Source organism: Hemicordylus capensis, chromosome 4 (genome assembly GCF_027244095.1).
Source record: "Hemicordylus capensis ecotype Gifberg chromosome 4, rHemCap1.1.pri, whole genome shotgun sequence".
In the NCBI taxonomy this organism is placed as follows: Eukaryota; Metazoa; Chordata; class Lepidosauria; order Squamata; family Cordylidae; genus Hemicordylus; species Hemicordylus capensis.
Window position 1 is genome coordinate 271,862,862 of NC_069660.1, and position 23,635 is coordinate 271,886,496.

The 23,635-nt window shown below is 42.4% G+C and overlaps 1 protein-coding gene across 10 annotated transcripts in view; it reads right to left on the reverse strand.

Annotated features, from left to right (window-relative positions):
• LOC128322653 (uncharacterized) overlaps window positions 1–20,269 on the reverse strand; it is a 42,611-nt gene extending 22,342 nt beyond the window's left edge. For 2 of the 10 annotated variants that reach the window (XM_053244341.1, XM_053244339.1), the window contains exons 1-2: window positions 20,146–20,269; window positions 17,910–18,002 (exon numbers count right to left, since the gene is read on the reverse strand). In XM_053244341.1, the coding sequence (XP_053100316.1) occupies window positions 17,910–18,002; window positions 20,146–20,167 (115 nt within the window). In that variant the 5' untranslated portion in view covers window positions 20,168–20,269. Of the gene's footprint in view, window positions 1–15,777; window positions 15,889–17,519; window positions 17,602–17,909; window positions 18,003–19,388; window positions 19,811–20,145 lie in introns of those variants that run through there. The other 8 variants (XR_008305850.1, XR_008305849.1, XR_008305851.1 and 5 more) reach the window with 8 other exon arrangements.
• Window positions 20,270–23,635: the final 3,366 nt, after the last annotated feature.

Below are 23,635 nucleotides of genomic sequence, written 5' to 3' on the forward strand. Positions count from 1 at the left end.
TTGGGCAGTGCTTCATGTGGCGGCTATGAACCACGCTTCGGATGAATTGTCAGGGGCCATGGACCAACAGGTGGATGCTTGCTTTCTGGGGAACCAACCCTCCAGCAAGGCTTCGTGGTCACTGACAATACAGCTAACATAGCCAGGATTGCCAAGCAGAGTCCATTTGTGCACATCTGCTGTGTTGCATACACTTTGAACCTGGGTGTGCAGAATGTGCTTGGCCTCAAGGAGGCAAAGGCTGGGTGAGATAGAAGGCTCCCACACACAGGCCTTGCTGCTCCCATGGCCACTCTTGTGGAGAAGTGTCACAAGATAGCCGGCCATTTCCATCAGAGTGAAAAGGCAAGGCGCATTCCCAGAGAGAGGCACATAGCAAGCAAGATTCGGTTTAGAGTGATTGAGGCACGAGATGCCGGTTTGTGCAATTCAGATTAATCGGTTTTATTTGAATGAAATCAGTCATGTATATGGTATTTGAAGGTATTAATGTTTTATGTATTTTATGTATTTTACTGTTGTTGTTGTTGTTTCTTTTTCTTATATTTATGCTGGCCTTTGGCCGAAATAAACAAACACATACATACATACAAAGAGAGGCACATTGAGCTGGGCCTGTCTGAACACCTGATCTCCCAGGATGTTCCTACCTGGTGGAACTCCTCCTTTCTCTTGCTCTAGCACCTGCAGGAGCAAGAGGCAGCCATCCACAGCCTGGTAAGGCAGCATAGTTTGGATGTGTGTGATCTGTCCAACCAGGACTGGAAGCTCATTTCCGAGGTTGTCTCGACACTCGGGCCATTCTTTGTTGCTACGAAAAGCTTGCGTGCTGAGACAGTAACACTGAGCCAGGCTTTTCTCACTGCTCTTCTCCTCAAGAAGATGATGGGTGAGCTCTAGGCCACACTCATCACTGGGGAAGCAATCTCCCTGGCAGGTCAGCTGAGGACTGGAGTGCTGGATTGACTCATCAGCAATCCCCTGGATGCATATTGCTCATGGCTGGATGCCGAGTTGGTCAAGCAACTGGTCTTCCTGAAGGCCAACTTCCCTCTGTTAGGCTATCCTGAACTTGCCATGGAGGAGAGTGAATGATTCATGGTCACCCCCACCCACTGACAGGAACATCTACCACTTCTGGCTCACCCTCGCCCAACACCAGATGTGTCACAGTCTGCCTGTTAGTGCTGCTGACACACGCAGACAGGTACATACCCATCACTGTCAGGCCAGGGATTATGGGCTAGTGCTAGGAGGCCCAGCACCAATCAGAGACCATAGTGGAGCAGGCAGGAGGCTTGAATTTGCTCACTGTTGTTAATGTAAAGTGTTGTTTAATTTAATGCTTTGTTGTTTAAAGTGATTTCCTTGATAGCACAGACATGCAGGGCCCATAGATAGCACAGACATGCACCAACATGGGCCGGTAGCCCATCCCTGCCTCCCTGTGCCATCTGCCCTGCTGCGCCCCTGTGCCTTATCACCGCTGTTGCCCAGTGTGCCTGCCATCTGCCCTGCTGCCATCACCACCACTGTGCCTCAGAGAATCATGGAGAAGGTGCACGTGTGGGGACGATCGGATGTGTGATCTATTCCTCCTTTAATATCTCTGGAATGGCTTGGCATAGGGCTTTGAAATAGGCACGGATGTAGGGCAGGGCTGAAGGACATTTTGAATTAGATTTGAAATGGATTGGTCAATCCTCTAATTTTTAATATTTTCAAAAAACTTTTTTTAAACTTCAAAAAGGTCCTATAAGTGGCTTGTTTCAAGACAGAAAATTACCCAAACTTCTTGCACTGCCCTTTGTCTTCATAAAAAAGGGCAATGCACCCCTTTTTATGCTCAACCCTTTAGATCTCTTGGAATGGCTTGGCATAGGGCTTTGAATAGATGTAGGACAGGGTAGCAGTAGCATGTGCACTTAATATAGACCCTGTTCCCTGGAAATTTTCTGTTTGGCACACTTTGTGTGTGATAATCAGATCCATGGTTTATTTTTGCTCTGACGATCTTTTACATTGGCCTCTGTATTTCTGCTATGTTAAATGGGCACATTTTAAAAGGAAGGTTTTCATGCTTAATTCAGAGGCAATATGCCTTTCACTGCATGCACATTGCAGGGGAGCAAGGCAGCAGGAGAGGGGAATCCCTCTCCCTCTGCTACTTGTGGGCATACCAGCTGCTATCTGGCTGCTCACTGAGCAACACAGAACAGTGTGTTGGACAAGGCCCTAGCTTGGCCTAATCACAGCAAGCACCCATGCTTTTAGACTGAGTTAATCTTTTTCTCCAAAGGCGAGAACACTTTTGTTATAAACAAGAAGTACTCCTGTTGTGGTCGCTTAATGAAGACAGTTTACAGTTTATGTGGATTTTTATTTGTTATAAATAAAAATACTCTGTTGTCATTGGTTAATGAAAACAGTTCAAAGTTCTAAACTATGTGGATTTGTAGTTGTTATAAATGGAGTATGGAGATGAACATAGAAAGCTGCCTAATACCAAGTCAGACCCTTGGTCCATCTAGTGCAGTACTGTCTACACAGACTGGCAGTGGCTTCTCCAAGGCTGCAGGCAGGAGTCTCTCTCAGCCCTACCTGGAGATGCCAGGTAGGGAACTTGGAACCTTTTCCATGCAAGCGTGCTGGTACACTTCCCAGAGTGGCCCCGAATATCTCATAGTGCTCACCCATGTAGTCTTCTATTCAAATGCAGCCAGGGCAGACCCTCCTTAGCAAAGGGGCCAACTCATGATAGCTATATGAAGACCATCTCTCCTCCCTTGATAAGCATACTCCTGTTGTAATTGCTTAAGGAAACCCACTTACTGTTTTAACCATGTGAATTTTTATTTTATTAAAGACATTGATTTAGAAAATTGCAATTTCTGTGGGCTTTTGCACCACTTCAGTATAAGTGCCACAGGCTGCAAACTGTTTTTTAAAAGGCTATATAACCTGGCCCACCCCCACTTTTGTGACACCCCCCCCCCAGACGTTTAGACTGGCTACGGGCCTTATTACTAATATAAACATTCTGCTTCTGAGTTGTGTTCAGATAATGTTGGCAGCATTGTTACAAAATAATAGCACTGTTTTAAAACCTTGGTTGTCCCCTTAGCTTGTGGTCTTCTGGGCCTAAATATACTGTAAATGAGGATATAGCAAAGGTTTCCACATAGGTTGGAGTCTTCTCTCTCTGTACATTCAACTCTGTTTGTCTGTATGTGTAGGTTATAAGTGGTCTACCTCAGCCTTGGAGGGCCATCTTTATAGTTTCGGTGTGCCTCAAGCAAGAGGAGATAACAGGGAACCAAACAGAATTAGAGTTGGTATGGCAGAGATATTCGGAATCAAAAATGAAGCTTTAACACTTCAGTTCAGAGGAAAGGTGTTAGTAGAGGATCCTCTCTGGGTCATAATGTTTGGCAGTGATGTTATTAACATCACTGATGTGCCATGTGTACTAAGCCAGAGGCACAAAACTGTATCTGTATGGGCAATACCAGCAGATATTTTGCATTTAAAGGGACAGAAGTGACTTTTTGTGGGAGACAAATGAGCACAAAGAACACTTGCCCCTATCCATGCCCCTTCCATTTGGTGTCCCATGTGGACACTTGTTTAGAGTTCCCCTAAGGCTGACCCTGCAGCTAAAGTATGTACAGAACAAGACTGCCTACTGTATGAAACAGAGGACCAGAGGGTTCAGGCCCCTAATCAACAATGACATTTCTGTTTCCTGACACTGCAGAATGAGGAACAAGGGGGTCAGGCAACCTAGGAAACTCAAATGCAAACCTGCCAATTAAGGAAAACTTATAGTTAGAAGGCATGTCACAAGACGAGAGACACAAACACACATTAAGGGCAGGGGGAGCACTTTTAAGGATGAGTTAGGAAAATAAGTTAAAAGGGAAGGGGGAGAATGTACATGGCACTGCAGTTCACAGCCTTCAACTCGGTTTCCTGCAAGCTAATTGTGTGAGTTGTGCAGATCGGATTAGAGGATACTGACTTCAGAACATGCTAAACACTAACAGAGGGTGCAACGGTAAAGATTTTTTAAATTAAAAGGCAACTGACTGTTAACCCTATATAGAAGTATGTACTGTACAATCCATTTCTACACACATACATTCTAAGTAGGTAGAATACATTTAATTTTGTTGCCTCCCCTCTAGATCTGTATGAATTTCAAGAGAACATCTTTTACAAGATATTCTTGTTAGGGGTGTGCATGGACTGATTTTAGCGGTTTGGATCAAATTAGAGCCAAATAGGAAGCGAATCGCTGGTCTGTGAACCGGTTTGGTTGAACTGCCCATCTGGTCTGGCCCATTTGATCAAACTGGTTTGAGCCCGTTCAAACCACTTTGACGGCTCGAGGGGCTATCCTTGTAAAGGGGAATCTGGTGAGGATTTGTCTTTACAAGCAAAAGGCAATCCTGGCTTTAATAAGTCTTGTAAAGGGCAGGGGTCAGCGAGAGGGCACCTTTAAAAGCTGATGGAAGCTGCTTACAGGTCCGGCACTTCCCCTAGGAGCTTGCTCGCATGGCGCGGTTCTGAAACTGACCTGGCCTCTGTGGATGCGTGGAGGCCAGACCAGTTTCAGAATCAGGCCACGCCAGGTGGGCGGGCTGCTGGGGGGAGTACCAGACCAGGAAGCACATTCCATCTGCTTTCGAAGGTGCCCTCTCACCACCACCACCCTCCCCCACCATGCTTTAGAAGCCTCATTAAAACAAGGATTCCCCTTGGCTTGTAAAGGCGAAGGCTTACTGGATTCCCCTTTACAAGCATAGCCCCTGAAATGGTCAAACTGGTCCGAGCCAGTCCACCACAGATCGGGCTTGGTTCAGTTCAATCACCGGCTGGCCCACCTCTGGAGCCTGGTGCCGTTCGGTAATTGAACCATCAAACCAGCCCAGTTTCTGGCAGACCAGTTTGTGATTGAACAGTTTGTGCACCCCCCTAATGCTTGTTATGAGGGATGTGTTCGAAGTGTTTCGGCATCTCTATTTCCAGGTGCCAAAATGCTTCAAGCGGCTCCAGCGGAATCATTTGGGGTGGGGTGAGTGGGCACTTTAAAAGGAGGAAGGCAGGTCTTACCTGCCCCTCCACTGCAGCTCTGACGCCCCCCTCCACTGCCCCAGAGCAGCACTGTTTGTATGAAGCAGCCAGGCTCTCTGTCTGCCGGCTGCATTTGCTTAGGAACAGGAGGTTCCCTGTTCTGAGCAGGAAATGGCATCTAAGCATGTGCAGATGCCATCTTGAGTGCTCAATGTACTTTAAATAAAGGCAGGAAATCCCTCCCCCGCCCAAGAGTCATCTAACTCCCTGCACAAAGAGTCACCCCTCCCCCCACAAAGAGTCATCTTGTGAGGTTGGCTCACAAGCAATCCACCCCCCCCCCCCGTTTTAACTACACTTGTTTGTAGGAAAACACTCCTGAGGTGAGGGCACATATTCCTAAGTATTTTCTTATGGGTCTGCATATAGAGAAACTGTAGCCAATAATAATTTCCCACAATGTGCAACCATGGTGGAAATAGATTAATGTCTATTGATGCACTTGTCATGCGTTATGGTGTACACATGGTCGTGGACCATGTGTACACCATATTCCATTCCATTCCTTTTTTGTTATTTCTCTAGTATGCTCAGTTAGTACCCTGCTAACTGAGCAAAGAGGCACCTTTTTAAAGTGGTGATGCTCTTTATTTAGCAGGGGGAGAGCAACTGGTCCTATCCATACCCAGCACAGTATTCTTCCAATGGCTATTGCTGGTATCTATCTTATGTTTCTTTTTAAGATTTAATTAATTAAACAAATAAAATAAATATATTTATATTTATATTTTGAGCCCTTTGGGGACAGGGAGCTATTTTATTTATTTATTTGTCTATGTGCATTTATTTATTTGTCTATGTCTTTGGGAACTTTTCTTGAAAAGCAGAATATAAATATTCATCGTATACATATTTGACTCTTCCTGATTTTTAGTTTGAGTAGAATAATTTCTAAAATAAGCATCAAAAATCCACTACTGCATCTTTCAGTTCCTTCCGTTCCTTCCTTCCTTCCTTTCAGTTCCTTCAGTTCCTTCCTAAAGCCCACCTTTATCAGAAAGAATGAAAACTCATTGGAAGAGCAGCTGCTTTGCATGAAGAAGGTATAGTTTCTATGCCTAGCGTACCTAGGTAGGACTGGGAAATATTACTTATTAAGACAATACTGAGCTAGATGGACTAATGGTCTGACTCAGTATAAGGCAGGGTACTATGTAACTTTAATAAAGCACTGCCAAAAAGCAGCCTTGGTGAGATGGTTTGTATGACTGCCTCAACATTCCCATTATGTGATTTTGATGAGCAGGAAAGAATATTCTATTCATTTGGGTTTTGAGATAAATTATAAAAAAAATCAGTGCAGAAACCACAATTGTTTCAGTCACTCTTTATAAACTCTGGGTAAATGTTGATACCTTTTGGTAGAAAAGATTGATGGAATCACTTGATAATACAGTTGTTATTGCATTTAGTTTTCAAAAGGATGGGCCTTGAATTTTTGTATCTATAATACATAGACTTGTTAGTGAAGCAGAACCCTACTTTAAATAATTCAGGACATTTTTTTATTAAAATGTATCCCTTTCCAAAGAGCATCACAATTCCAGCATTGCCTTAATATATAAAGAAGGTTTGGAGTAGCATTCCAGTCCCTGTGGAACTGTCATTTTCTTACACATTGTATGGAATGCCTATCAGTAATGTACAGTTGTGGCCTCTTTTGGCTCACTTTACTGCACAGATACAAAAACCATTCCAAATGCTCTGTTACATATGAATAAAGTAAATCCCCATTTGGTGTGCTGAAAAATGCAGTTATTCACATGAAAATGTTAGTGCATTTTTATCTGAAAAATCTGCAAATTATCAGAGAAGTAACAAAACACAGATGCTAATTTTTAACTGAATGTGTGTTTTTTCAGCAATCTTTAGGCATAGTATGCATTAAAATACCAATAAGCTCCTATAGCACATATCTACTGAATATGGAGCTGACCTCTAATTAAAGCATGGGGGGGGGGGGTTCATGATAAACATTTACACTTAAGTTTGTCATTCCTTTTTTTAAAAAAAATATACACTAACACACAATTCTCTGTGAGTTACTAAGAACAATAGCAAGTTGAACTTCAGAAAATACACATGTTCCAACGGAGGGCATTCTTACACATGTTCTGCTGCTTCCGTTGATCATTAACAGCAACAACCTGCTTCTCTGGGGCCCTCTTCATGTAAATGGATGTCCCAAAGAGATTAGTGTTTAATTACACATCAGGAGTTGAGAATGAACACAGGGAACATGTGCCAACGATTACACACCAGCACAGCGGAATTAAATATGTATTTGAATGGGTGCATTAATAGAAACTGGCAAGTGAGGTGTGAAATTTGCTAGAAGAATGGATGAATCATTTTCCAGAAGCATGGGAGGAGGGGCAAGTCTGACAGCTGAGCTGTATTTGCTGTCTGCATTTTTTTCAAGTTGGCTGAAAAGTTTGGCTTGCATAGCAAATGAAGAATTCACTGAGAACTTTTACTGTATTATGAAGCTCTTCCCACAATCGGTGAGAAGAGCTTCTTCTGGGTCTGGGGGAAAGTGGGCTTAGCCCACTCTCCCCGCAGATGAGCAGTCATTCATAGCTGGGTGGCCGAATCGGCTGCCCACATGGCTGCCGGCTCCGTTATGGAGCCGGAGGGGGCTGCGGGGATTGGGGGCTGCACAACCCCCGGATGTTCCAGGATGCCCCACGCAGGTGTGCGGGGCATCCTGGAGAGACCTCTGAGCCCGGGAAGCTGCTTGCAACCAAATGAGGTTAACGGAGCGCTCGCTCCATTAACCTCACTTAAGGGGAGGGGGAATTAGGTGGGTTGACTGTCTTGGAAGCACTGGGTTCGCCTGGTGGTTCCCACGATCCCTGGAAAGTGGGCTAAGCTCCCTTAGCCCGCTTTCCAGTGATCGTGGGAATAGCCTCTATGTCTGTCTTCATCGTAAGCAAATTATTGAGTTTCAAACCCCTCATTATGTCCCTCTGAATTGGCATGTCCATATACTTGCTACAGTAAGATAGGGCTCATGATTTATTTTATGCAAAGACTTCTTTAAAATGCCTGGCTAAAAAGCTGTACAATTTTCTCCCATTCAAGTCACACTCGGGTCTGTTTCATAGTTATTTTCCCCTAACTTAATTTTAACGTGCACATGAGAGAAAGCAGATGCATTGCGATTTGTGAATGGTAGCACTTCTGTCTTTTTTAGCCTACTTTCTTTAAGGAAAGTAAGCTTATGAGATGACCCAGCATACTGTGTGTTTCTGTTGTCCATGTATCCAAACGTATGCCCCACCCTATCAACTTCGCAATGTCAGTACCAATATGAACCAAATTGAGTACAGTTGTACTCAACTGTACTCAACTGAGGCATACATAGGGATGCCTCAGTGGCATAGTTTGTGATGATGTCATCCACCCCAGTTCAAGAAGGCAGACTCATGAAGACCCATGAGGCACAAGTGGGCTAACTAGTGGACTGTCTAACCAATTTGAACCAAATTTGGTGCAGTTGTAGTAAATGACACATAGGAACACCTCAATGGTGTAGTTTGTAATGATGCCATCCACCCTGATTCAAGATGGTGGATGTGTGAACATTTGAGGTGCAAGAGGGCTAATTTGTGAACTGCCTAAGCAATTTGAACCAAATTTGCTACACCTGTAGGGACACATAGGGACATCTCAATGGTGTGATTTCTGATGATGTCATCCACTGTAATTCAAAATGGTGGACATGTGAACCTTTGAGCTGCAAGTGGGCTAACTTGTGAACCACCTAACTAAATTAGAACTGAATTTGCTACAGCTGTAGGGACATATAGGGATGGCTCAAGATGGTGGATGCATGAACATTAGAAGTGCAAGTGGGCTAACTTGTGGACCACCGAACTGGATTGAACCAAATTTGCTACAGGTCTAGGGATACACAGGGATGCCCCAATGACATAGTTTGTGATGATGTCATCCACCGTGATTCAAGATGGCAGACGTGTGAACATTTAAGGCTGACGTGGGTTAACTTGTATGGGCGGTAAGATTATAGTGAAAGGAAATAGGTAGATTAGTTCTTACCTGAACAGCTTGTTTTTAAATGTCCAACCAGACACAAAATGTGCAGTTCAAGAGGAAAAGTGCAGTTTTAGAAGGACATTTGTGCAGTTTAGAAATTCAAATCATACAAAAGTCACATTATGTTAGATGAAGTAAAATGTGACTGATCACAATGGGGAAAGTATGCAGAGTAGTCCAGACTATGCTAGAACCCACACTCTGATCAGGCACACCCATTTCTCCTCCGCTTGCCAAAGACAGTTCTGTTCTCCACAAAGTCTTCACCAAAGACCCATTTCTGCAATAGTGGCATCAAATTTCCATTCTGTGGATTCTCTTACACTTTAGGTAGGCATCTAAGTGTCATGGAATGTGACTCTAGGCAATGAAGTTTGTGTGCGCAGAGAAGGAAAATGCACAGGTGTGTATTGTAGTGACATATGCTAAGTGCACAAATTGCAGTCACATACTATTGTACTATTCTGAACTTTCCTTTTAAAAAGCCCTTACTTGGGGTTCAGTACAAAAGCATAAAAATAAACTTTTTAAAAGTATGTAATAAGATGAAAATATCAAATCTATGGAAACATTAATTCATTAGTGTCTGCATCAGCAAGGGAATTCCACCCCCCACCCCCTTACAGCAGTGGCAGGGACTGACATGAAAAGAATCTCAAATTGTTAGCTGTTTTCAGGATCGCAGCTAGATGAGTGAAATTATTCCACTGAAAATGGATTAAGTAACAAAAATACTCTTTCTCTGTTGTTTGCTCCACATGTATAAGTTGTCCACATGTTTGATCCAGACATGATAACTAAGCCTGTGCAAACTAGCCCTTGGTACAATGATAATATTGCAGAAATACATTTTGTAAATGATAGCACTTCCAAAGTGGGAAGGGCCAGGGTAGAACAAGAGCACTGGTCTACAACAGTTTATTAAAAACAAACAAACCAAAGAGCAGAAACAGTCAGTAGGAAGAAAAGCTATAAAAATGAAAAGATTTCTGCAGTGTAAGAATACTGATTGATTGATTGATTGATTGATTGATTAAGTGCCGTCATGTCGGTGTCGACTCTTAGTGACCACATAGATAGATTCTCTCCAGGATGATCTGTCTTCAACTTGGCCTTTAAGGTCTCTCAGTGATGCATAGGGATGTGTGAACAGGTTCAACGTTCGACGCATTCAACATTCGAACCTGTTTGCTTTGAAGGTTTGGGGTCAAACTGAACCATCCCCTGTTCGGTCTGACCCTGGACCAAACATCCCCGACTGTTTGGGGGTTTGCGAACGTTAATTTTTTTTTAATTTAACGTTATCCCATTTGGGAGAGTTGTAGTAGGCAGTGGAGGGGGGGGTCCTTGGAGGTTCCCCTCCCCCCACTAACCTTTCTAGCAGCCCAAACCAGCCAGTTCAGTCAACTCTTTGGCCCATTCGGGCCTTTCCTCTCTGCCGCAGTGGCCATTTTGGAGGCCAATTGCTGGCATGGTGGCCTCCAAAATGGTTGCCACGCAGGAGGGTGAAAGCCCAAATGGGCTGAAGAGCCAGCTGAATGGCCGGTTTGGGCTGCAAGGAAGGCCAACGGTGGGAGGGGGGAGCCTCTCCGGACACGCACCACTACCTCCAACAACTTCCTCGAAGGAGGCAAAGTTATTATTATTTTTTTTAAAATTATTATTTATTGTTTACACAGTCAGACAGGTGTTATGGACTGGTTTGTTTTATCCAGACATCGAGTCTTTCCCAAGGACCTGGGATGGCTGAATTTTATCATCAATACTGTTGGTTATTATACATATCGTCGCAAAATATAGGCTGTTCCCAGTAAAGCTGCTTTTTGTAATTGGCTGATGGTGATTTCTGTGGCCCCTATGGTGTTGAGGTACTCTTCAAGGTCTTTTGGGACTGCACCCAGGGCGCCAATTACCACTGGGATTATTTTGGTCTTTTTCTGCCACAGCCTTTCAATTTCAATTTGTAGATCTTTGTATTTGGTGATTTTTTGCTATTTCTTTTTCTTCTATTCTGCTATCCCCTGGTATTGCTATGTCGATTATTTTGACTTGTTTTTCTTTCTTCTCGACTACAGTTATATCTGGTGTATTGTGTGGCAGATGTTTGTCTGTTTGTAGTCGGAAGTCCCATGATATTTTTACATCTTCATTTTCTATCACTTTTTCAATTTGATGGTCCCACCTATTCTTGGCTTCAGGTAGCTTGTATTTTTTGCAGATGTTCCAGTGTATCATCCCTGCTACTTTGTCATGCCTTTGTTTGTAGTCAGTCTGTGCGATCTTCTTACAACAGCTGATTAGGTGGTCCACGGTTTCATGTATTTGAGGGACCGCTTGCTCCCAAGGGTTGCTGCCCGCTTGACGAGGACATCTGAGGGGGCCCTGCTCCGGGTGCCGACAATGAGGGAGGCCTGGTTGTCGTGCACTCGGGACAGGGCCTTCTCTGTTGCTGCCCCCAGACTCTGGAATGCTCTCCCAGTGGCCATTCATTCCTCGGACTCCATCACGGCTTTTAGAAATCTTTTAAAGACTTGGCTTTTTACCCAGGCTTTTACATGATTGTTTTCTACTGCGGCTTCTCTGTGTTTCTATTTGTTGTATTTGTTGTGTTGTTTTTATGCCTGTTTTTATATGTTTTTGTACTTTTAACATGATGTTTTATTGTGTTTTTATTGTATGTTTTTAACTTTTGTAAACCGCCTTGGGGTTATCTTTTTAATGAAAGGCGGTATATAAATGCAAAAATAAATAAATAAAATAAAATAAAATGTGCTTCTTTACAAAGGTGGCACTTGCTGTTTGTTGTGGATTTTTTGACTTTGGCTCTTATTGCATTTGTTCTTAGTGCCTGTTCTTGTGCAGCCAGTATTAAACACTCTGTTTCTTTCTTCAAGTTGCCATTCTTAAGCCATTGCCAGGTCTTGGTGATGTCTGATTTTCCACTTATATTGTGCAAATATTGACCATGCAGGGGCTTATTTTTCCATTTTTCTGTTCAGTTCTTGACTTGTTCTTTCTTGTAGGCCTGCTTTGTTTCATTGGTGTTGAATAGTTTCGCATTATTGACCATTTGAAGTGCATCTTCTTCACTGTCCTTGATATATTCTTCAAGGCCTCTTTTCTCCTCCTCTACTGTTTGATGGACTTGCAGCATTCCTCTTCCACTTGAGCTGCGAGGGAGGTAGAGCCTATCGACATCACTGTGGGGGTGCAGAGCATGATTGATGGTCATGATTTTCCTGGTCTTACAATCTAGAGTCTCTAGCTCTGCCTAGGTCCAGTCTATTATCCCTGCAGTGTATCTGATAATAGGTATAGCCCAGGTGTTTATGGCTTGTATGGTGTTCCCGCCATTGAGTTTGGACTTTAGTATTTTTCTAACTCTCCTGATGTATTCACTTCCAATTTTTCTTTTAACTTCAGTGTGTGCGATGTTATCAGCCTGGAGAATGCCCAAGTATTTGTAACGTTCTTTCTCTTCCAGGTTGTTGTTGTTGTTGTTGTTATTATTATTTTAAATGGTCCGTGAACCCCACCCCAGACTGAAACAAACTGTGGGGCGGGTTGAAGGGGTGCTGGACTGAACTGGCCTGGTCTGGTTTGAGTCCGGTTCGGACTCAAACCAAACCAGGCCAGCAGGTTCCATGCACACCCCTAGTGGTGCATTTATTGCTGTTGTGATCATCTCTATCCAACTTGCTGCTGGTCGTCCTCTTCTCATGCCTTCAACTTTTCCCAGCATTATGGACTTCTCAAGGGAGTTGGGTCTTCTCATAAAGTGTCCAAAGTATGATAGTTTGAGCCTGGTCATTTGTGCCTCACATGAAAATTCTGGTTTGATTTGTTCTATGATCCATTTGTTTGTTTTCCTGGTTGTCCATGGTATCCTCAAAAGTCTTCTCCAGCACCAAATTTCAAAAGTGTCAATGTTTTTTCTAACTTGCTTCTTCAAAGTCCAGATTTTGAAAAATCATAGTCCTAGTCTTTGTAGGTAAAGACATGTCACGGCATCTTAATATCCTTTCCAAGGCCTTCATTGCAACCCTACCAAGTGCTAGTCTGCGGCGTGTTTCTTGACTGCTGGATCCTTTACTGTTGACTGTCAATCCTAAAAGGCAGAAGCTATCCACCACTTCAATGTCTTCATTGTCAATTCTGAGGCTAGTTGTTGTACAATTGTCATTAGTTTAGTCTTCATTACATTTAGTTGTAGTCCCATTTTTTCACTGTGCTCTTTGACTTGCATTACTAGAGCTTGCAGATCATCTTACTATATTGTAAGAATATAGTACTGGAATATATGAAGCTGCCTTATTCTGAGTCAAACCATTTGTCTTTCTAGCTCAGGATCATCTACACTGGCTGGCAATAGCTCTGCAGAGTTTTTGACAGGAGTCTTTTTGAGGTTTACCTGGAGATGCCAGTGATTGAACCTGGGACCTTGTGCATGCAAGCATATGCTTTGCCACTGAACTCGCAAATGAACTTTGCCACTGAACTGATCTTGAAAGAGAAGATGCCACATATGCTGAAGTAAAACTGGTGCTTTGTGACTACATAATCTTTGAGAAAGTGAAAAACAATGCTTTATCTGAATTTCAGCAGTTCTGTAGTATGCAGCACGCTGTAGTATGACAGAATTGTGAAAGGCTATCTGTCAAAATCTGATGACATGCAAAGTGTTGATATAAATAGCTTATGATGTACAGTGTGTTGAAATCAACATTTATTTCAGCACATTGTACATCATCAGCCCTTTCTTTCAATTGTATGACAGAATATAACAATACTGGGGAAATGCTTGACTAACAAGCAGAAGGTTGCTGGTTTAAATCCCCTCTGGTACTATATCGGGCAGCAGCGATATAGGAAGATGCTGAAAAGCATCATCTCATACTGCGCAGGAAGAGGAAATGGTAAACCCCTCCTGTGTTCTACCAAAGAAAACCACAGGTCTCTGTGGGCACCAGGAGTCGAAATCAAATTGATGGCACACTTTACCTTTACCGTACTAGGTTATATCACAGGTAACTATTAACCATCCTGTGGAAAAGTGAAGAAATGTGGGTGTTTCTGGGAGCTAGTGATCTAAAGCTGCTTGGAACTTCAACATGCATTTCCTCATCTAATCCCATTTAAGACAATTGAAGGTTCTACACACAATCCATGTGTAGAGCCAAAAAGGGGGGGGGTACGGGGAGAGAAGGCTTGACCTACTCTCCCCACAGATGAGCAGGGAGCCCTCCTGTCATGGAGCTGGTTGGGGTGGTGGGGTTTGGGGACCTCCTGGCCCCCAGGAGTCCCACAAACCACCGGTGCCTTTTGGGGAGTCTCCCGACATCAGGAGGCTTGTTGTAGCCTCCCAGTTGGGAGGCTACTCATGAGTCGTTATGGTGCGGAGCCATGCTGCAGTGACACACAGTCATTTAACTCACTTTTCGGGTGCTCTCGTTCGCAAATCCCTGGTTAAGCGGTGGGCTGCATAAGCAGGTTTGCCACCAAGCCACTGCCAGGAACCACACAGCTCCCATTGCACCACACGAGGAGCAGGAACCAGGCTGGGCCCTCTTAGCCCAGTTCCTGCTGCTCCTGAGAATAGCTTCTTGGACTGTGTTTTTGCAAAGCCCTTTCTACATCTTTATATTATTTATTTATTCATTCATTCAATTTCTATACCGCCCTTCCAAACATGGCTCAGGGACCATGTTTGGTCCTTCCAAACATGGCTTGGTTTGGTCCTTCCAAACATGGCTTGGTTTGGTCCTTCCAAACATGGCTTGGTTTGGTCCTTCCAAACATGGCCCTTCCAAACATGGCTCAGGGACCATGGCTCAGGGACAGAGAAATAATAAATAAATAAGATGGTTCCCTGTCCCCAAAGGGCTCACATTCTGAAAAAAACACAAGATAGACACCAGCAACAGTCACTGGAGGTACTGTGCTGGGGGTGGATAGGGCCAGTCACTCTCCCCCTGCTAAATAAAAGAGAATCACCACATTAAAAGGTGCCTCTTTGCCAAGTTAGCAGGGGAGGTTTTGTACTCCAGAGCAGAATGTAGAGCAATATACGAAAGGGAAGTTTGTGTGCATAATTCCAATGACATCTTAGAATGGGGTTGGAGGCATGGGTCTTCATTAGTGCAAGACCTTTAGAGATTTCCTACAAAAGTATCCACTGTTTTAAATCTAGTCACTAGAAGCATTAAAGAAGGGTAGAAAGGTAAGTTTGTTGGCAGTTTGGGTAATGGTGATTTACTTAGATTTCCTTTTATTTTAGAGTGTGCCTTCATGGTTCTGGAATTAATAAATGCAGATGAAAGCACTACCTAATAAAGGTAGACTGTTAGTCTTTAGCATTCGCAAAATATTTAAAATTGGGAAAGGCACAGCACTGTTTAAAACCCAAGAGGGAGCATATTCTGATTTCCAGACATCAATTCTCTATATTCTGTGTGGCTATGTATTAATTATTAAAATACTTTAAGATTTACCTCAGTACAAATACTGTCTTCACTTGATACAGAAGTTGAGTAATTTATGTGACTCTTAACATCTGGCAATAAGAATGTTCTAATGAGTTACCTTTTAAAGGAATGTCTGTCTGCCGGAGGGAGCAGAGATGCAATTAGACACATTAGCACATTTCTGGATTGTTTGGGAGTATTTTCCTAAGGAAAATATGGTTGGTGTAAGCTGTAAAAAACAAAATTAGCACCTTAGGAAGATGAGAAAAATATGAAATTAATACTCTCCTTGCATAAATAAAACATTTGCACAGAGAAAACAGCAGAACTTGTCGGCCTTGCAAGAAAAATGCTCTAGCTTTGTAAATCTTCTAAGGCCACGTTCACATGATCAGCGACCAGGCTAACTCACCTCTTATCCAGGATAACACACCTAGCACACTCCCAATTTTCACCCATCTAAAAGTGGTAATCTTGTTTAAATCCTCCTAAATCTATTGTGTGCCACATGGGAGGCTGTACTTAGCCAGCCTTGGTCTGATCCAAGATTTAAAATCCTGGATAAAGGTAAAGTGTGCCGTCAAGTCGATTTTGACTCATGGTGCCCATTCTTTTGGTAGAATGCAGGAGGGGTTTACCATTGTCTCCTCCCGAGCAGTATGAGATAATACTTTTCAGCATCTTCCTATATTGCTGCTGCCTGATATAGGTGTTTCCCATAGTCTGGGAAACATACCAGTGGGGATTTGAACCAGCTACCTTTTGCTTGTTAGTCAAGCATTTGCCCACCATGCCACGTAAGGTGACTAGCCCACGCCAATCACCACTGGTACACAATCATTTCTGGGTGATTTAACTGGCATTTCCATTCACAGACAAGCATAGATCAGGAGCGCAGCAGGTTTGTTTACAATGTCAGAAATCTTATTGAGAAAATAATGTATATTTAGCTTGCTTTTGATAACCATCTATCAGATTCTGCATCTATTTCTGAGTGAAACATATCTAAAAAACAGTCTGAAAATTAAAAGTAACCTCCCCCACAGAAGGTACACATTTATTTCCTCTATGACAGTTATCATGGTACACATACACACACACGTAGGTGAGCCCATCCCTGACTAGGCAAAGTCATTTTACATAGATTATACTTATTTATTTTTATGTATTTATTAGAAACATTTAATATACTGCCCACTCTAGAGACTCTGGGCAATGCATCAAAACATGCAAACAAAGCAACATTAAAAATTACATTCTAAATTAAAAACTAAAGTAACTAACAAAAACAAATGAAGTAAACTACAGGGCAAAAGCCTGGTGAAAAAGAAAAGTCTTCAGTTGAGATTTGAAGATCAGTAAGGAGGGGGCTAGGCGAATATGAAGGGGAAGAGAGTTCCATATAAGTGGGGCAGCAACTGAAAAGGCCCTTTCACGAGTTCTAGAGCCCCAAACCTCTCGGAAATCAGGGATCGACAAAAGGGCCATCTGATATTATCTAACCAGACAGGATGTAACTGGATGGGAGATGTGGGTCTTATAGGAAAGTTCAAGAAATTAAATATATGTAATATGATTTTTATTAATGTGCTTGCAAAAAGAAAGTAAAGAACATTTTGAAATTTGTAGGAATTCAGCTTCAAACATTATTCGTTTCATTGAATAATGACCATATATGGTAAATTTAAATCATAGTAAATTTGAATCTGAGAAAGATCTTCTGTTTTTCTTGGGCATGATGTTATTTTGTAATTATTGATCTGATTATTGAGTGTTAAAGATCTGTTAAGAACAATAACAATTAAAATGTGCTGATTATATTCAAATATTCTACTAAAAACATTTTTAAAATATTCAAACCTTTCCCTGAGCATATTCTGATGTAAAAGGTAGCACATCCAGCTAATTTAAATGGCAAGGTTGTTCATGCAAAATTTGGTATCTGTGGGTAATCGAGAAGTATGATATTCAGAACATCTTTTTTAAAAAACCTATTTTTAAAAGTATTTAAATTTTCACTGAGCATATTCAGAGGTAAGAAAAAAATAGTGCATTCATCTAATTTTAGTTGCAGGATTATTCACGCAAAATTTGTATATATAGACCATCAGGAAGTATGACTTTATTTTGCTCAAAATACATTCTTCAAAATAATAGATAGATAGATATACTAGAGATGTGCACAGAACCAGATGGGGGAAGTTTGAAGGTGGGAGGGTTGACTTTAAGGATAGGAGATGGTGCACTTACCCCTCGCTCTGCTTTCCCCCTGCTGGCACTCCAGTGCAAACCAGTCCAGCAGGACAGCAGCGTAACTCCCGGCCGCCCCGTCCACTCCTTGGACTGGAAGTAAGCAGAAGTACCAGGTGTGTGTGTGCATGTTGTAAGTGCACCCTCCTTGCACTGAAATTCAACCCCCCCACTTCAAACTGGCAGAACCACCGGTCATTCGAACTAGTTTGGAGGGCCATAAAGGGCCTCGAACTGATTCCATGAACATCCCTAATATACACCCACTTTTGTTTACATGTATCAGCATCAGCTGAGTCACACAAGTACAATCATACCTGCTCATTGTCGTGTTTTCACTGTAGGAGTAAATTACTACTGTACAATAGAGAATACTAATGAGGAGACCCCTGTTAACTGGGCAGAGGCATCTTCTAAGGTAGTGGCTATCTTGTGTTTAGTAGGGAGAAGTCAACAGCCCCTGTTCAGCCCAGCATAGGGTCTTATGCAGAGACTGTTTTTGATGTCTCTCTAGGTCTCTTTTTGGAATGTGAACCCCTTTGGGATGAAGAGCCATTTTCTCATTCTTTTTAAAATCCCTTTTGCTATGTAAACAGCTTTGTGAACTCTTTGTTGAAAAGAGGTATGTACATATTTTAAATAATGGTGGCCGACATCTTGTATAGCTTTAGAACTGCACATGGAAACTGCATCAGTGGAAGACAGCATTGCGGCTCTGTGCAATGTGCTCCTGAGCAGGGAAATGAAAGTGGAGGGGCAGTGATTTCACTGCCCTTTCCTCTCTCCAGAAGGACTTTTTGACTTCAGGAATATGTCCTTGACGGATGTGCTGTGAAAAACGCTCCCCCTTTGTCCGCATTTCCCTGTTCGGCAACACACTGCACAGAGCGTTGATGCTGAATCTTCGACTGTCGCAGCTCCTGCTATGCAGTTTTAACATTGCACAGAATGTCAGCCAATACATTATAAAAATTCCTGTTGCTGCCTGCCCTGGTTGTTGGAAGCAGGTGGATCACAAACCCTTGTGCTATACAGTTACTTTTATTTATTTTTCAGTGTATTTGCTGCCTTTATGCATAACTACATTTAAGGCAACTCACAAAAGAATTCAAAATGCAATAAAATACAAACCACATCATCAAAATACGAAGGTGCAATGCAAAGTGCAGTGGGAAGGTATCTGGGAAATGTTCTCTAAGGATCTGGACCACCTGCCTCAGCAATAACCTCTTCTCTTGCTTTAGAATCTTGACTACTTTGAAGAGTCATGATAACTATTGTAGGTGGATTTGATGCTCTGTAAGGTGCTCGGTGTCTTGAACTAGCAACAAGCACTTTAACACAAACAATACTCTCTGGTTTGTCAGCAAACCTTACAGACTAAGCTCAGTGGTGCCATGGATGCTACAATCCCAAAATGCCTGAGCATTATTAGCGGGCCTCAAACCAAAGTAGTTCACCAAATTCTTTAAAACTCACTCATTTGCATCTGCTTTTCACTTTGAGCAACTTGTCTTCAATGTGAGGAACTTTCCTGCATGATGCAGAAGAACCCCACCACCCCCACTCCAGCTTCCCCCTGGACAATGGATGTTAGGAAGCCAGGAGAAGGGAGGAGGATGAGGAAGGGAGTGCATGAAGCCATCACAGAGACAGTTTAACTGTATGCCTTCAGAACTCTGAGCACCCCCACCCACAGAAAAGAAGTCTGATCTATTCAAAAATTGTGCACTGATGGGACTCCTGCCCTTTGGTCCTCAGTTGAATTATCTGGAACGTGGCCTTGCCTAATTTGGACTATACCCCTACTGCCACCAATTCCTTTCCCCATTCAACCAAATTTGAAGCCAGGTTCTCTGGGTCTCAGAACTCAACAAGCCTGGGGCCACTCCTGCAGAGGTTTGGTATTTTCACAGGGCAGGTGGTGGTAGAAAGGGTTGTCTGATTCAGTGAAAGCCCACTTCCACATAGCTGGGGAGAAGTGGTTGCCGGTTCATATAATCACTGCTGCCAGTTTTGTCTGTGGGGTGAACTTTCCTAATTTCATCTCAAAATTCATTCTTTCTTTTCAAGGTTTCATTATGAATGCCTACATTTTACTCAGAAGCCTAAAGAGTTTTTAAAAGAATTTTTAAGTTTTATTAGAACTACAGAGGGCCATCCTTTCCTTGATAGTCCCCCACTCTCTTTCCAAGCCCCCCCCCAATGCTTTTGGGAAGGGCTATGGGATAAATACCAATAATTAGGGTCTTCCTCATCTCTCCTTCACTGGAAATGATGCTCGGAGCATCATATTGTGCTGGTGAGCATGGAATTTATCGTTACCTTTGCCTCCAAGGCAAAAATGACAGTTCCAAACTCGCTGATGTGAAATACCTGTTGCAGTTTACCACCTGATATACAGAAATGGCCATTGTCACCAATATGTTGTGCTTGTGATTTGGTCATTTTATTCACTGCTCACTGAGACAAAGTGCTGGACCTTTGATTTAATCAAGCAAGCCATGAAGAGTCTTGGGGAAGAAAGGTTAAATAAAGGGTTAATATGTATATTGTGGTTGCTAAGAAGGTTCAGTTGCTAAGTGGGTGTGGCAAGTTGGTGTTGGCAGTGGGGAAATGACAGTTAAGGCAGTTAGACAGAGGTTAGCTGTGAGCTGCCAAGAAAAAGAGCCAGCTAAGAGCAAAGGCTAAACGGAGAAAGAAAGGAGCTGAGGGGATAGGCATGCAAATGGAAGAGAGAACTGTCGTCAGGAGAAAAGTAGACAGAAGGGTGTAGAAAAGAGAGGAAGTCTCTTAAATACCCTTTAGAGTAACTTCCAGTGAGGGACTCATCACTTCAGACTGCAGAGCCTGCTTCAGGGATACGTAATAGCCTACATCCAGTACAAAGTAACTATTTAAAGCAAGGAGGCTGTTTTACAGCCGAGCCTAAAGCTATCAATGGGGAAATAATCCCAGAAGGGGAAAAAGTATGTGCTTAGAGTTTTGATAAGGCAAGGAACTGAGTTAAGACTTATTGCCCAGATGCATAAGTAAAATAATAAGTCATCCAATCTAAACCTGCACATAGTGATACATTCATTTTGGAACTAAAATACATTCTTTTTGAAAATTAAACTCTTAAACCTTTATTTCTCCTCATCATTTCGTGGCTGGGTTGCCTATTTACTTGCCTGAATTGCCCATTGCCTTATTGAATTTGTGTGGTGAAAGGGGAAGAAGCATTTGGTTGAAAAGATAAAAGGATAGCTTCTCCAGTACCATGGACCCTGAAATAAGGATCCCCCACACAAGGCCATTCTTAACAGTACTCTACTGCCTTCCCACCAGATTTTCCAGGGTATTTTATACTGTCCCATTGTATGCTACAACTGGTCCTGATGGTCATCTAGTAGGGATGGGCACAAAACTGCTTAACCCAATTCAGTTCAAAGCTAAAGTGGATTTGAACCAGACATTGCACATGGTAGCCATTTTTGGGTCACTATGCATGCGCACTGGCCATTTCCATGACCCCACCCCCACAGCTGCCACAGCACTCCCCAAAGCCCACTGCAGCCCTCAGCAGTAGTAAATCATTACTTTTAAAACTCAATTTTATCACCTGCCAAAATGGCCCCGAAACAGGCCGAACCAGCCGAGGGAGACTCGGGGAGAAGCCAGCAGGGGGAAGGGCTGCTGTAGCCCTCAGTGGTGGTATGGCATTACTTTTAAAACTCAATTTTATCCCATCCCACTACCCTCGAACCAGGCTCAAACTGGCTCAGTGGGTTTGGCTTGACCTCAAAGAGAACTGGGCCTGGCTTGAAGTTGAGCCTTCAAGCCAGCACCCTAACCTGCAGACATAGCAGACTGGGCCACAAAATGCTATGGTGATGAGTTCACCGCATAATTGCCTCTCATTCTCTGAGTGAGCATTCCTGCTTGTCTAAGAAATAGTTCATTCCAATAATTTATTTCTTTATTACATTTATATTCCACTTCTTCTTTGGCCTGCTTACAAGGGTCTCCCAGGAGGTCGTCCTTTCAGATAGTCATGATAGTCATTCTGAGACTTGCTTGGCTAAAGCAATGTTCACCTCAAACAATTCTAGCAGTATTTCCAAAAACCATGCAGACCCAACTTTCTTAGGCTTTTATTTACGTTCCTGTTTGTATGTTTCTATATTGAACATAATATGTTTTGGTATGTGCTCCTGACCAAAATAAGAGCACCCCCCCGATACTTGACAGCTTTTAAAAAGAGCCTTAAAAGAGCTTCATCCAAACTTTTAATTAGATTTAATTAGATTTGTAAACTTGTTTTGATTTTATTATTATTATTAATTCGATTTCTATACTGCCCTTCCAAAAATGGCTCAGGGCAGTTTACAAAGAGAGATAACAAACAAATAAGATGGTTCCCTGTCCCCAAAGGGCTCACATTCTAAAATTTTTGTATTATATTTGTTATAAACCACCCAGAGATGTGGATTTGGGGTGGTATACAAATACACTAAATAAATAAATAATGTTCCCCACTCCCCAAAGTAGTACAAAATCTGGATTATACCCAGAATTCTTTGGATGAGAAAAATACTGGGGGCTTCTGATGTCTTTGTAATATTTACAAATATACAAGCAGAGCTTATGGTAGGCTAGGAGATTTCAACAGGCAGGCAGCACAGCTGCTAATCCTGCTTCAGATTCCCAAATAGCAAGTGTGTAATAGCACTCCCAGGTAAACCTCTGTGTCCTGAATTCAAAATGTTTAAACTGCTTTCCCACAAACTTTTATGGATGGCACATTATCAAGGCTGGGACGATTCCAGACCACTAAGGACTATTAACAGTCTTATGAACCTATCATATGGTTTGCATTACAAGCATGATAACCTATCAGATGACCTTGCATTTGTAAGGTGAAGTCGAACCATAAGATAAGCTCACTCATGCAAATAAGACAGCCTAATTCATAACACCACATAAGAATTGTGGTCACAAGAATTGTGGTCACAAGATGACCATTTCAGTAATTATATTTTGTTGGTGTTGGGTTTTGTTTTGTAGCTTTTTGTAGGGTTTTTTTAATTTTGCTGCTGCTGCAAAATATTGAAGCTTGAGAAATGATGTGAAAAGTAGCATAAAGTTATTGCACAGTCAGCAACTTTTTTGTTTCTAAACGAACTGATATGTTGACATCTGGTCATAGCAAGTTATCATAATGTTATGAATGGCAACAAAGGTTTTGCACACCATCTCAAAATAAGCTCAAAATTAGGAAATGTAGTTCTAAATATTGAAAAAACCTAGTGTGGTTTCTTATTGAAGCATTGAATCTCCCGTGCTTTTTAACCATCAGTAATTTCTGTTGATTTAAGTATCTTTACGTCAGAGTTCTAAGTATATAATTAGCGTTGGTTTAAATGATAGCAACATGCTGTAAATAAGATTCTTAATTGTGTTTGCAACATTAAAATTCAGTCTTGTTGCCCCCGCCCCCATCATCACCACCTTCTTTCTTTGGTGGCAATGTGGTATATTCACATTGCTACCTCTAAATGAATGTCAACTTGTTTTACCTCGACTGGAGCCGATCGATACTTCATTAGGCTGAATTGTCTTGTGCCCATGCAACCTTGAAGCTGTGGCTTAATTACCACCCATATTATGCAGTGGCTGAGAGAGCTGGCCTCAGCTGCGTCCGTTTTGAACAAAAGCCACACGCTTACCTATGTTTGGGAAAA